Here is a 14762-nt window from a genome sequence, read left to right as displayed (position 1 = left end):
TCCCTGATCTAGCATAAACGTGATCAGGGATAGTCTCGCTTCCTGAATGGATGATCAGAGATAGTCTCGCTTCTCAAGCACGTCGAGTGCTCACTAATAGGAAAAACAAGTGGATATTGCATCACTAGATATGGAGAAAACTGGAGAAAACTGGATGTATTCTGCAAAAAAAATTTCTTTAGTAATATATTTATACACAAATTAGAGGAACAGTTTGATCCCGTGAATTTCAAATTAACTACAAAAATTTGTGAGGTGCTTGAGATGTTTTTGAAAAAAGTGACTCTATGAAATCTGTGAAAGCAAGATCGGCTTTGACAAAAATAGTCCTTGAACTCCCTAAAGTGCAAACAGACATCAATAGAGGCCACGTGAAGTTTTGAAATCTGGAAAAGAAAAAGAGAACATCGGGATCCTGGAAACATTGCCACATTTTCTTCTATAGATATTGCCTTTTTAAAGGCCTGATTGGAGTAACTGTGTTTCGACTTAAATTCCTTCCATTTTCTGAAAGTTCAGTTTTTCTAAGAACTTTCCTCGAAACTTTTTAAATGGCTTCTTCTTCTTCTCGCTCAAAACGTTTCGATTTAAATGTTGTTCCCAAAACAAGTCGTGATGCCAAAGTCTGGCGTCCATCCTTTGTATCCCAAAATCGTCATCTCACGGTCAATAACTCTGTGATGATGAATGATACAACTGCTATCATAGTAGCTAGTAATTTCCTTACTCCTATGAATGAAATACTATTAACAAGAAGGTCTGAGGAAGAAGCTATTGATGACTCAATGGCTTTTAGCATTCAGAGTGCTGCTTCTGTTTCTAACATGGCTGATCGTTTACGTGCCAGAGCAAACGAGATTCAGGAGGTGGACATTGAAAATTCATCTCTTCAGAGAATGCTTCATGAGGCTCATGGCTAAGCTTACGAGGCGCCGTCCTCTTTCTCTAGAGGCTTTCAAAACATAATGGAATTTTATAGATTTTAATAGAGCCTACTCTTTCCTTGCAGGTGAAAAAAATCTATTTGTTGTATGTTCTTTTCCTGTTATAATAATTGGGCAAATTCTTAAACTTGCATCTGTGGTTTGCATGTCTTTTCAAAATGACGGTTTGGAACCTTGTGCCATATAGGTTCAAATAACCACATAAAATCACTCAAATTATATATTTCAATACATGTGTGCCTGGAACTTCTGGCCCAGGTTAAACGCAACCTCATAATTTAACTGCCTTTTTCAAATTTGCATGAAATATGAATTGAGAAAAAGTCATAATATTGTAATATAGTAGTGAAGAGCATTAACTACCATATACCCAGAACTGCAAGTTCAAGATTTTTGATATATTGAGATCCATGGGGTTCCAACTCAGATCATATAAATAACAAAATATGTGGGGAACCTCAATTCATTATTTGAGGTTTTTCCTGATATTATTCATTTCACGGTGTATTCTTAACAACCGGAATTCACAAAATATATTTCTTACTTGAGGTGTCGATTGTGATAAAATCGAGCTTCATTTTTTTCTTATTACAAAGAAATATGTGGTATGCCCCAACTTGTAATAATACCTCAAGGGTTGTCCATTTAATTGTTGGAACTTCAGGTTCTCAACACTGTTAGATTTTTTACTTCAAACCGAAATCACATATTCTCATGGTATGAACATTCTTATAATTTCTTGTACATATTTCGGGACTTTAGGCCTTTACATAATTGTCCATGTTTTGAGGAACTTCTGGTATCTCATTTAATTGTTCATTCATGAGTTTAAGGTACTGCATGTTCCTTTTTGTATATAGTGACGGTTTACCCAAAATGGTTACTATTCATGCATACGTCACTTTTTGTAAGGTACTGCAGGTTCCTTTTTGTATATAGTGACGGTTTACCCAAAATGGTTACTATTTAGGCATACATCACTATTCATGTATACGGTACTATTCATCAATTCATGAATGTGATTTTTGTTCATACATACAGTACGTTTGCTAGTACAGATATCATTCATGTGTATGGCACCATTCACGTATACAGTACTATTCATAATACATTTGCCAATACATCTAATATTCATGTGTACGGCATTTTTCACGTATACAATACTGTTATATTATCAAGGAACTTCAGGTCCTTATTTACATATCAAGGATCAAGGATCTTTCAAGTCAATCACTTATTTCCAAATATAGTATCAAAGAGATTTCCAACTCTCATATCATTATCATCATCAAGGATCTTCAAGTCCTGATGTAGTTGTATGATGAGGATCAAAGAACTTTCTGGTCTTGATCTCTGTATGCTGTAAAACTCATCATATCACACAATCCTTTCATAACATAAATTGCTATAAATTGCTTGTAAATAAATTGCTAGTATGGACGATAAACCCGCTCCACCCTTTAAATAACAGTAAATGTGCGGTAAAATAAATTCATAAAGTAAATTGCTTGTTGTATGGACGTTAATTCCGCACCATACTTTAAATAAAAATAAATATGCGATAAAATAAATGTACTTGTATGGGTATTAATTCTACACCATACTTTAAATAGTAAAATAAATGTATGATAAAATAAATGTGCTTGTATGGGTATTAATTCTACACCATACTTTAAATAAAAGTAAATATGTGAAAAAATAAATGTGGGGGATAAAACCACCACCTAATATATATATATAGGTATATTATGTTACCATATACTATAACACACACATATGTGTGTGTGTGTATATAAGTACCCTAAACTATACATATAAATTTATAGCAATAGATATGTTTATGTTATATTGAATGATATATATAAGATGAAGATTCTGCATAAAAAGGTTAGGGATATGTGATCTAATCAAACACTAAAAACAAAAATTTCTTTTATAGCATCCATATGTATTTTTGCCTTCAACTTTGGAGAATCCTTGTGCAAAGAAGGCATTAGCCATAAACTTCATAAAATAGCATATATGGATGTTAGTGAAACAAATGAATTGAAATTCAATAAGAATTATAAGGAAGAGATATACAAAGATTGGAACTCTCCAAGAACCTCGGTTGATGAGAAATTCGTGCTGATAACGTGTTGTAAAACTAAGGGAATTGAGAGAGGATTTAGGAGAGTATGAATATGGAGAAAGAGCCATAGCAATGTTCTTATGGTTTCTCCTTCATCTTCTTATTAATTCATATGCCTATTTATAGGCATAATAGTTCCTGACAATATTACAATGGTAAGTTGATACATATATCATTGATGAGTTATATAGCACCAATAGTTAGGTATAGTGGGCATCCATTATTTGTATATTTATAACACCTATTGCTTTTTTCCAATACTTTGCCAATATTCATTTTCCCAAGCTTCCACTTGCCTAGTTGAGTTAGCCTTTCTCTCAAGAAAATCGCGGAGAGCCAGAGGATCATATGGAGGAGGCAGAGTGCATGGGAGTTCATCACTTGGAGACTTCACCATAGACTCCACCATGAACTTCTTCCATGTACCAGTTGCAGGGCATGCCATTTTTTCTGAGCACAGTTCCACTGCATTGAGAGGTATAGTTGGTTTGAATTTCAAGAGCTTTGCATATTCATTTAGCACATGAAACATGTAATCATACACATAGTCCATCTTTAGATCTTCTTGTATGAAGTTGCTCGCAGCCTCCCCAATCGCCTTCGCCTATCATATTCACGAGATACCAAATGTAAATCATTTGAATGTACAGTTGAAATTCACAGTCTAACACAAAATAAAAATAAAAAATCGGCACACGGCTAAAGTTCTAACCTTGTCTTTGTGATTATTGCCCCATTCCACAGCAAACTTGAGAGAAGTGCACTTGCTGTTGTCCCTAATAGGCCAAAAGTGCCGCAATGGCTCCATGCCTCTCGTGAAGAATTCGTAATAACGAGACCTTACATACAAGGTCATAGAATCACATGCCATGATGTATTTTTCACTTACAGACCATGCCCGTCCTTCTATATAAATTTTGTACCTGTAAAAACCAAATCTCTATGCATAAACAAAGAAAACAAAGGAAATTTTAAATTTGGAAAATGTAATTTCAAAAACAAAAACAAAAAAAAGTGCAAAAACTACCTGTGCTTGCACTGGTTTTCTAGGTTTGAATCCTTGAACCCTTGTTTAGATTCTTGCATCCAATTCTGGAAATAGAAGATCAAAACATTGCACAAATGAATACATAAAAAGATTGCATTTTATACATAATAATAGTTAGAGAAGTTGAGGCACCTGAACATATAGGCGTGTGCTCACATTGCATTTGAGAAGGTCCTGTCTGGTTGAAGCCACATTTGGGTTACCTTTCCAGTAAGCATAGGGCACCCTGTCTTCCCACTTTGTTCTTTTATTGCCTTCTTTTATGCCTTGCAATAGACTTCTCCATGGTTTTATATTGATCTCAGCCCTACCAAAATTAAAATTAGCCCATCTACAAATTTCATTAATAAAATTAGTTAAATACCCATTTCTAGACATAAAACTATAAAAATACCCTATACTATTTAATGTATATAAACACACCCAAAATAAACCCAAAAATCAACAGCTGTATATTCTTTAATTTAATTATGAAGATGAAATACCTTTATTACCCTTTTAACATAAAATTGGAATTCCTAATAAACACCAAATCAAAACCCACGTCCTCCAGTCTCTCATCTTCATCTTCAACCCCAATTTTCAGTTTTTGTTCTTCCACCTCAGTTTTGACGATGAAATCCTAAGCTCTGTTCTCATGAATATTCCCCTTCGAGAGAGAGAGAGAGAGAGAGAGAGAGAGAGAGAGAGAGAGAGAGGTGACGAGAAAGCAAGAGATCGACAGTTGGAGAGAGATTGAGCAACGAAAATGGCGACAGTTCAAATGCAGAGAGTTGCAGTATCGCCACAGGAGCAAGCCAATATTGACGCAACGAAGAAGAACAGAATTCAGGTTTCCAATACCAAGAAACCACTCTTCTTTTACATCAATCTTGCAAAGGTATGTTTCTGTAGGAAAATAATTTATTTATTTATTTATTTGACAAATGAAGGAAAGAAAAGGAAAAGGAAAAGGAAAATTAAATTTAGTATGCTGTGAGTATGCTGGATCTGTGAAAAATTTGGAGGATTTGCAACATGAGCAAATGGACAATGACTTGGCGGATTCATGGGATGAAATGGCTCAGTATAAAATTCTATTCGATTTGCGATCTTCAAGTTTGAGGTATTTGATTTTTTTAATGTGAATTCATATTCGATTTTATTGTAGTCTGATTTGGGTGATTTCATGTTCGATTAATTAAGTTGCTGGTTAAGTTTTCATAATTTTTGCAGTTTTGGAGTTTAAATTTGAAATGTAGATTCAATTCTTCTTTATTTTATATGTTTATTTTTGTTATTGCCGATTTGGAGATAAGCTATTGGATTTTCCGATTTCATTCTAATTTGTATTTAGATATTCGTTTGAGTTTTAAATTGTGATTTTAATTTCTTTTTGTTTATAATTTGGATTGATTTCAGATTCGGTTTGGTTGTGGATTTGCTTTTGTGTTTTGGTTTGAGCTGTGGTTACAAATTTGTGATATTTGATTCAGTTATCATATTAATTGAGGTATATTTTTTGAATTGAATCTGAGTATATTCGTGTTTTTTCTGTTTATGCACTATTGGTTTTTGAGTCGACTATAATTTGCTGTTAGGTAGCAGTGTTATTACCTTATATTGGAACTTTACAGACATGCATTAGAAATAGGATTTCATAGGAAACAAGCAATGTTATTACCTTATATTGGAACTTTACAGACATGCATTAGAAATAGGATTTTATATGAAACTAGCAGTGTTATTACCTTATACTGGAACTTTACAAGGGGTAGACATGCATTAGAAATAAGATTTTAGAGGAATCTAGCAGTGTTATTACCCTATACTGGAACTTTACAAGGATTAGACATCCATTAGAAATAGGATTTCAAAGGAATCTAGCAGTGTTATTACCCTATACTGGAACTTTACAAGGGGTAGACATGTATTAGAAATAGGATTTCAGAAGAATCTAGTAGTGTTATTACCCTATACTGGAACTTTACAATGGTAGACATGCATTAGAAATAGGATTTCATAGGAAACAAGCAGTGTTATTACCCTGTACTGAAACTTTATAGTGGTAGACATGCATTCAAAATAGGATTTCATTGGAAACAAGCAGTGTTATTACCCTATACTGGAACTTTACGGTGGTAGACATGCATTCAAAATAGGATTTCAGAGGAAACAAGCAGTGTTATTACCCCATACTGGAACTTTACAGTCATTAATCAACATGAAAGTAAACTAGCAGTGTTAAGAATGAGTATATGACTAAATATCTCTTTCTTTTTTGAGTTGCTGGAAATCGACTATTTTATAGTCCTATGCAATCAGTTCAATAATGAAAATCCAATATAGTTTCAAGATTTTGTCCTAGATTCGAATCTAAAATACTGTTATTACCCTATACTAGAACTTTACAGCAATTAATCAACATTATAGTAAAGGTTTGGTTTTTAAATGTCTTACTTTTGAAGCCTTTTCTTGTTGAAATTGTTCTCTGAAATTTAGTCTTTGTTTTGTAGGTGGAGGTCAGTATGTGGTGTTGGTTTTTGAAAGTAGATCAAGCTTCGTGCTCGGTTTGCATAAATGATGAAGATGATGAAATGAACAGACGTTTTGCAGAGATTGTTTAATGAAGATGCATGCTTGTAGTTACGGTTTTCAAGACACTTTTGTGTTGTAATAAAATATTTCGGCTTTTTTATAAAATTGGGTTTGGGCTTGTTTTGGGTGTTTTTTGAGTTTTTTTTTTCTATTAGGCATCAGTGGTAGTCTTGTAATTTATAGGAACTTTAACACTAATTTCTTATATAGTAAATGGATTTTGAGTGTGTTTCTAAAGTGCATTCTATGTGGGGTTTTTTTATAATTTCAGCCTCTATTTTGGGTATATTAGTGAAGCTCCCAATTAATTTATCCTCTCAAATCTCTCTTCTTCTTTTTTTGTTTTTTTGTGTTTTTGTTTGTTCACCTAATTCAAATGTTTGGGCCAAAGTTGGTGGAGATGAAAAGGGTTTTGGGCCACACATCTCATACAAACAATCTATGGGCCAGAGTTTTTAATTCTTTACTTTTCAAATGGGCTAGAAATTAGGAATTGATAGAACCCGAATTCATATGTAACACATGGTTCCTAAAGTAAACAAAGTATTTCACATGCAAACATAACATGTATAAGACATAAGCAAATATTTACCAGCCCCAAAAAGACCAATCTGGGAACACAATATCCAAGCTCCCCTCGTCCGCGCAATAATGAAACGATGGCGGTGGGCTAGCATTTGGGCCCCGAAAGTCCTTTGATGGGATGACAGGCATATCACCACAGTTAAACATGAGCTCCACGTCAGGCAATCTACCGGGGTACACCCTTAGAAGCTGCAAAATGCCCCATAATGTAAACATATCCCTAGTTTGAAAGGATTGTCTATACTTCTCTATGTAAGCCTTGCCGTCCACGATCAAGAGCCTAAAATCCGCAGTCATGCGGGCCCGCTCTATCATGTCCCTCGTGATTCCCGTCTCTTTCCATGGCCGTAGATCTTCGTGGATCCATCGGAAGTATGATGGGCATGTGAGATTGGATGGACGGCTAGGATTTGCGGGGTCGTGTGTGGTAGGGTAGGTTCTTGGACAACCTTGTGTCACATTAATTCCTTCGGTACACTGCAGTGGGAATTCAGGTCTCTTGGGTGTGCTTGTGTTTGTGGTTGTTGTGATTGATTTCTTAGAATAAGCACCTGAAAACATAAACTAAGAGAGAAAAACATGAATTGTATGTTAGAACTTTATATATAGAGGTGGAACTAAGAGACCTAAGAGAAAATAATCTGCCCACCAATCTAATAGAGGTGGAACTAAGAGACCTAAGTTTCACCTTAGTTAGAGAGATCGTGTGAACCAGGTGACTGGTAAACCCCATTCAAATATTTCTAGTTTTTGAAATCTTGGTCCTATTAGTTTTACTCTAAAAAAACAAAAAAACACACACAAAAACACTATGACAGAAGATAGTATGCCTATGTTAGAACTTTATATATAGCTAGCACGATTGGAGTTCATGGAACTTACCACATCGATCCAGCCTGCAGATACCAACGCAGCAACAAGGAAGATCAACAACAATAACAAGAAGATTAGAGTAATTGTTACAGTTCTCTTCTTCAAAGGCCTCCAACTTGTTCCTGTCACATCCAAGAAATCAAACAAATGCTTCATGTTTATGCTTCAAAGCTCTCTTCCAAAGTTCCAAGAGACCTTGAGATGAGATAGCCCTGCTGTATACTCAGTCTCTGTGGACTTCAACCACACGTCCTTGACTTGAATGTATTTAAAATACAATATTTTAAAAAGAGGTCAAAATATGGTTACCATGAAAAATTATTCGTTTAACTTTGACTTAGTGAGTCTCTGGCATGTGGAACCCACATCAGTTTTGTGAGTTATTGCTAACGGAATTTGTCTAGATAGGCGGGGACCGAGGATGAAATTAGGCTCACGGCCACAAAAATTGCCGTGTGGGACGGATTATGACTTACGAATTCAATGTGAGTAAAGCAATTGGCAAGCAGGCCACAGATATTACGTTAATGCAGTGTGCAAAATTCGTTGCTTCCTTTGACAAAGAACCCATAATTGGAGACAAAGAACCAATCTTCTGGGTAAGCATTATTAGTCCCAGAATTCAGAATAATATATCATTAATCAATATTAACAACCCAATGCAGGCAAAGAAAAATACATAGTAACACTTCCACTTGAAGTTTTCCCATCAACAGCATGGTGGCACAAAAAGTTTGCTCACGAAAAAAACCGTGCAGCTGCTGCGAATCTCCTACCAGCTTGTTTCATGAAGAGATGATATGCAGAAAGGTGCATTTTAAAGCATTGACAGCCGACAGGTGAAACAATGCACGTTCCCTTGTTAGACCAACACAGACCCTTCCCTTTATATTATATCCTTGCAGCTGGCGGAACTGTCCTTGTCGAACCACATTGATATACTGAAAAGCTCTAAATAAATTTCACAATGAAGATCATAATATGCACAGACCAGCGTATTCACTCTGAGTATCCACTGGCCTCACTATCTCATGGCAGATAATGCCTCAAAATGTGGGAGTTTCAGAGGCCAATTACTAAAGGGAGGTCTTTTTTTTAGAATTTTTGAGGTTAAATTGAATTCCTGCGCCATTTCCTGCATAAGGTAACCAGGTGAAATTAGCTAATAGATGAAAAGTCATATCCAGTTGACACCTTGCTACTAGTTAATTAAGAACCAGTAGTTACATAACTAATCCATAAATTTTGTACCCGCAGATATTGAGCAGAAGCTAAATCTACAGATATCTGATACTACACAAGACACTGCTTGTACTAAAAAAAGCTTTCATTTACACATAAACCACAATCCCTACACAAAGTTTTGAAGTACTTTTTGTCAATCAAAGCACAAAGACCTCTTATACTTCCCAAATACAAACCACTTGCACAACTTAGCGGGTGCATAATTTACTGTCTTGAACTCCAGTCATCACATTGTAAAGCAAATCCCAAAATTACCTTATTAGCTAGATAAATAGAATTTGACTAAAAGTTGTCCGCAAAATCAGTATCTATAATATTGACTACCTTGATTTCTCGATACGAAATCTGATTGACTGGGATTTTGGCAGGGCATTCATGTCTTAGGGACAAGAAAATCTGCAACAGCCGCTTTCTGTCAAACAATAAAAACAAGCGATCAACCACAAGAACCATTTCAGAGCCGTGAGGCGATTGTCCAACAGTAATGGAAGAAAGGTAAACAGGTTGCAGAAAGAATGAAAGCGGAGCTCCTGAAATAAGAATATGTATGACCTCTCCAACTAACTTATAACTAGTAATGCCCATGTAACCAAGTACGGCCAATATAATCATGAAGATTAGTCAAACTGGCTCAGTCTAGGTACACCATCAAACATTCAAGGATGCCCGACCAAAAGAAGCCAGGTGTATATTTAGACCACAGTTTCCATATCCAGGATTGACTGAATGAAGCCCTATCTTGGGTACATGATAGATCAAATGACAAACCTTGAACTCCAACTACATTCCAACGAGCCATCTTGTCTGAGCAACTAGCTGATAAAGTTGTATCACCATGAAAATAAGGTAATTAGTTGAACCGAGCCAATTAGTTGTGAAGCATCACCTGAAAATAAGGTAACATACAGATACTACATGACTCAAATCTCATGTCAAGGGTAATGATTCTTTTCTCAAAAAGAAGCTGCCAACATTCACTAGAAAAATATTCAACCCACCACATTATGATGAAAAATGGAAACATAAATTTTTAGCAAAGATAGAACAAAGAAGAGGACAAGTACAAAATCCCATTACCATTAATACTTGGCAGAGCCTCTTCATTTATTGAAACATTAAGCTCGTCCAATGATGAACCCCATTCTGTTGGTGAGATGTTTTTTGGGGGAGACAACAGTGAACTTGGAGATGCAACCCCACCTGCAAGAAAGGAGAATAAGTATAATCGCAGTATTGGTTTGTCCTGACATAGATATAAAGATCCTAAGTAGGGAAAAAACCAAAGAGAAAAGGACTCTCTTTTCTTGGTGGTAGTTGTGATATGTACAAGTGTAATTGCAAACCCTCCCTCAGTTTGTATTTTCCTTGGCCATCACCATTAGGGTCCAATTCAAAAAGCAAGTTTTTGGCATCACCATTTTGGAATTGTGTGCTTCCATTGCTATCACTTTGCTTACTATAAACTTGAGTAAGACACTGAATCTGTGCATAGAAGAACCTAGTGCCAGAGAAGCCAAGTATACCAATAAGCACCATACACGAAAAATATAAGGTAAAGATATAGTTAACAAATGCAAATTCCCCCCAAAAAAATTGGTACTTTTCAACTAAGCACGCATAATTTGGATGCATTTCATGCCACGTGAAGCATAGCACTCGTAGATTAGCAACTTTTTATTTATTAAAATCTTGTATATATTTGCTAATGAAATGAATATATAACAACAAATATGACAGCTAGCCCTATTAAATTTAATTTTGATTATTAAATTACTTTGATGCCTAAGTGTTTTGGGTTTTTTTTTTTTGAGGTTTTGGGGTTAGGCTTGTTTTAAGAAATTAATGGTAATTTTGTAATTTATAGGAAGTTCGAAGCCTCTTTGTTATGTTGTAAGCGGATTTTGGATGTATTTCTAAAGTTCATTTTATGTATGATTTTTTTTTTTAATTTGAGCCCTTATATTGAGTATAATAGTAAATTTTCCGGAAAAAAAAAGGAAGAAAATGTAATTTATTAAAAATATATGCAAGCTCCAAGGACAGATTCAAGTGGAGTTGCAGGCAACAGACCATAGTGAGATGAGCTTGGATGTCATAAAAGGGCGGGCACTCTAATTGATCCATCACTTTTTCACATGATCTATCTTCAATTTTATTTTTTGTTAGTTGTGTGAGCTATTTTATGTTAATTACTTTATTTTTCAGATCAGATGTGTATTCAAATTTAAAACATTGATTGGTACATTCCTTTGCTATATATTGGTGTGTGTCAGATTTTATTGTGTTATTTTTTATCACTTATCTAGGACATATTAAATTACAAGTCACGGCCTACGGAATACATGGAAAAAGCTTCTATTGCTTTTTATCAATACTTTGCCAATACTCATTTTCCCAAGCTTCCACTTGCCCAGTTGAGTTAGCCTTTCTCTCAAGTAAATCGTGGAGAGCCAGAGGATCATATGGAGGAGGCAGAGTGCATGGGAGCTCATCACTTGGAGACTCCACCATAGACTCCACCATGAACTTCTTCCATGTACCTGTTGCAGGGCATGCCATTGTTTCTGAGCATAGTTCCACTGCATTGGGAGGTATAGTTGGTTTGAATTTCAAGAGCTTTGCATATTCATTTAGCACATGAAACATGTAATCATACACATAGTCCATCTTTAGATCTTCTTGTATGAAGTTGCTCGCAGCCTCCCCAATCGCCTTCGCCTACCATAGTCACGAGATACCAAATGTTAATCATTTGAATGTGCAGTTGAAATTCACAGTCTAACAACATAACATGTCACACAGTCACACTATTCAACACAAAATAATAATAAAAAATCGGCATACAACTAAAGTTCTAACCTTGTCTTTGTGATTATTGCCCCATTCCACAGCAAACTTGAGAGAAGTGCACTTGCTGTTGTGCCTAATAGGCCAAAAGTGCTGCAATGGCTCCATGCCCCTTATGAAGAAATCGTAATAGCGAGCCCTTACGTACAAGGTCATAGAATCACATGCCAGGATGTATTTTTCACTTACAGACCATGCATTTCCTTCTATATAAATTTTGTACCTGCAAAAACCCAAATCTCTATACATAAAGAAAACAAAGGAAATTTTAAATTTGTAAAATGTAATTTCAAAAAACAAAACAATACAAAAAAATTGCAAAAATTACCTGTGCTTGCACTGGTTTTCTAGGTTTGAATCCTTGAACCCATGTTTAGATTCTTGCTTCCAATTCTGGAAATAGAAGATCAAAACATTGCACAAATGAATACATAAAAAGATTGCATTTTACACATAATAATAGTTAGAGAAGTTGATGCACCTGAATATATAGGTGTGTGTTCCAGTCATTTTTGTCCGAGACATTGCATTTGAGAAGGTCCCTTCTGGTTGGAGCCACAGTTGGGTTACCTTTCCAGTAAGCATAGGGCACCCTGTCTTCCCACTTTGTTCTTTTATTGCCTTCTTTTATGCTTTGCAATAGACTTCTCCATGGTTTTATATTGATCTCAGCCCTACCAAAATTAAAATTAGCCCATCTACAAATTTCATTAATAAAATTAATTTATCCTCTCAAATCTCCTTTTTTTTTGGGGGGGGTCACCCAATTCAAAAGCTTGGGCCAAAGTTGGTGGAGGTGAAAGGGGTTTTGGGCCACACATCTCATACAAACAATTTATGGGCCAGAGTTTTTAATTCTTTGCTTTTCAAATGGGCTAGAAATTAGGAATTGATAAAATCCAAATTCATATCTAACACATGGTTCCTAAAGTAAACAAAAAAACAAAAACAAAGGGCATTTCACATGCAAACATAACATGTATAAGACAGAAGCAAATATTTACCAGCCCCAAAAAGACCAATCTGGGAACACAATAGCCAAGCTCCCCTCGTCCGCGCAGTATTGAAACAACGGTGGCGGGTCAGCATTCGGGCCCCGAAAGTCCTTTGATAGGATGACGGGCAGATCACCACAATTAAACATGAGCTCCAAGTCAGGCAATCTACCGGGGTACACCCTTAGAAGCTGCAAAATGCCCCATAACGTAAACATATCCCTAGTTTGATAGGATTTTCTATACTTCTCTATGTAAGCCTTGCCATCCACGATGAAGAGCCTAAAATCCGCAGTCATGTGGGCCCGCTCTATCATGTCCCTCGTGATTCCCGTCTCTTTCCACGGCCGTAGATCTTCGTGGATCCATCGGAAGTATGATGGGCATGTGAGATTGGATGGATTGCTAGGATTTGTGGGGTCGTGTGTGGTAGGGTAGGTTCTTGGACAACCTTGTGTCACATTAATTCCTTCGGTACACCGCAGTGGGAATTCAGGTCTCTTGGGTGTGCTTGTGTTTGTGGTTGTTATGATTGATTTCTTAGAATAAGCACCTGAAAATATAAACTAAGAGAGAAAAATATGAATTGTATACGTTAGTATCAAAGGAGAGATTTTGATACAAAGAACTTTTCTATGCAATGCAAAGCTATATATGACTTGTACTTCAATAAATTTTCTTTGTATTTCTTTTCTGATAACTAATATTTCGTTTCTTAGTAATATCAGTTTAGTATACACATTCTTAGGCAATTCTCACTTAATTAGTTGCTCACATACCCCATACTTATCACGAAAATTTGACTCTCGCTCTCCCTCATATCTAATGCAGGCACGCTCTCCTTCAACCTAAAAGAAAACAATCTGACCACTGATCTAATAGAGGTGGAACTAAGAGACATAAGTTTCACCTTAGTTAGAGAGATCGTGAACTAGGTGACTGGTAAACCCCATTCAAATATTTCTAGTTTTTGAAATCTTGGTCCTATTAGTTTTACTCTAAAAAAACAAAACAAAACACACACACAAAAACACTATGACAGAAGATAAAATGCCAATGTTATAACTTTATATATAGCTAGCACGATTGGAGTTCATGGAACTTACAGCATCGAGCCAGCCTGCAGGTACTAACGCAGCAACAAAGAAGATCAACAACAATAACAAGAAGATTAGAGTAGTTGTTGCAGTTCTCAATGGCCTCCAACTTGTTCCTACAAAATGCCTATGCAATCCAGTCCCATCCAAGAAATCACACAAATGCTTCGCGTTGTTCCTTTTCATGTTTATGCTTCAAAGTTCTCTTCCAAGAGACCTTGAGATGAGATAGCCCTGCTGTCCTGTCCTGTAATGCTTTCTATGCTGTATACTCCGTCTATGTGGACTTCAACCAAACGTCCTTGGCTTGCTATATATAAGGGTCCTTGGCCTCCTAAAATTTCGACAAAAACAAAATCCCTGAAGTATTTTATCCCTACCCAAAAAAAAAAAGTTAATAAAGTTGACTAAATTTTGTTT

The 14762-nt window shown here is 35.8% G+C and overlaps 3 protein-coding genes across 3 annotated transcripts; all 3 read right to left on the bottom strand.

Moving 5' to 3' along the window:
• Positions 1-3110: 3110 nt before the first annotated feature.
• LOC110759274 (uncharacterized) lies at positions 3111-8410 on the bottom strand. Its single transcript, XM_021961325.2, has 6 exons — positions 8168-8410; positions 7293-7849; positions 4256-4430; positions 4103-4167; positions 3788-3998; positions 3111-3679 (listed from the first exon to the last, which is right to left on the bottom strand). Exons 1-6 carry the CDS (start codon positions 8312-8314, stop codon positions 3317-3319), a joined length of 1518 nt encoding a protein of 505 aa, XP_021817017.1. The 5' UTR covers positions 8315-8410; the 3' UTR covers positions 3111-3316.
• Positions 8411-9835: 1425 nt separating this feature from the next.
• Positions 9836-10939, bottom strand: LOC110759309 (tRNA-specific adenosine deaminase TAD1-like; the record flags this gene model as incomplete). Its single annotated transcript, XM_088248669.1, is given in 5 exon segments — positions 9836-9933; positions 10172-10256; positions 10258-10289; positions 10481-10603; positions 10699-10939. Coding segments are annotated over 5 exon segments (579 nt in total), but the record flags the coding sequence as incomplete, so codon positions are not given.
• Positions 10940-11758: 819 nt separating this feature from the next.
• On the bottom strand, positions 11759-14528 carry LOC110759280 (uncharacterized). Its single transcript, XM_021961334.2, has 6 exons — positions 14352-14528; positions 13255-13811; positions 12732-12924; positions 12579-12643; positions 12263-12473; positions 11759-12121 (listed from the first exon to the last, which is right to left on the bottom strand). Exons 1-6 carry the CDS (start codon positions 14526-14528, stop codon positions 11759-11761), a joined length of 1566 nt encoding a protein of 521 aa, XP_021817026.2.
• Positions 14529-14762: the final 234 nt, after the last annotated feature.

The sequence above is a fragment of the Prunus avium genome, chromosome 2 (genome assembly GCF_965620075.1).
Source record: "Prunus avium chromosome 2, drPruAviu1.hap1.1, whole genome shotgun sequence".
Lineage (NCBI taxonomy): Eukaryota > Viridiplantae > Streptophyta > Magnoliopsida > Rosales > Rosaceae > Prunus > Prunus avium.
Note: the sequence above shows the minus strand (reverse complement) of the source record. Positions and strands in the feature narration are given on the sequence as shown.

What these genes read in the sequence shown, in the direction of transcription:
- LOC110759280 (XM_021961334.2), bottom strand. Translation starts at nt 14,528, where the DNA reads ATGAAAAGGAACAACGCGAAGCATTTGTGTGATTTCTTGGATGGGACT. An exon ending in GATTGGTCTTTTTGGGGCTG is followed by an intron (nt 12,925 to 13,254) that starts GTAAATATTTGC and finishes TAATTTTGGTAG; the next exon opens with GGCTGAGATCAATATAAAAC. An exon ending in GCAATAATCACAAAGACAAG is followed by an intron (nt 12,122 to 12,262) that starts GTTAGAACTTTA and finishes TGACTATGGTAG; the next exon opens with GCGAAGGCGATTGGGGAGGC.
- LOC110759274 (XM_021961325.2), bottom strand. Translation starts at nt 8,314, where the DNA reads ATGAAGCATTTGTTTGATTTCTTGGATGTGACAGGAACAAGTTGGAGG. An exon ending in GCACACGCCTATATGTTCAG is followed by an intron (nt 4,168 to 4,255) that starts GTGCCTCAACTT and finishes TTCTATTTCCAG; the next exon opens with AATTGGATGCAAGAATCTAA. An exon ending in GAAAACCAGTGCAAGCACAG is followed by an intron (nt 3,999 to 4,102) that starts GTAGTTTTTGCA and finishes TGGTTTTTACAG; the next exon opens with GTACAAAATTTATATAGAAG.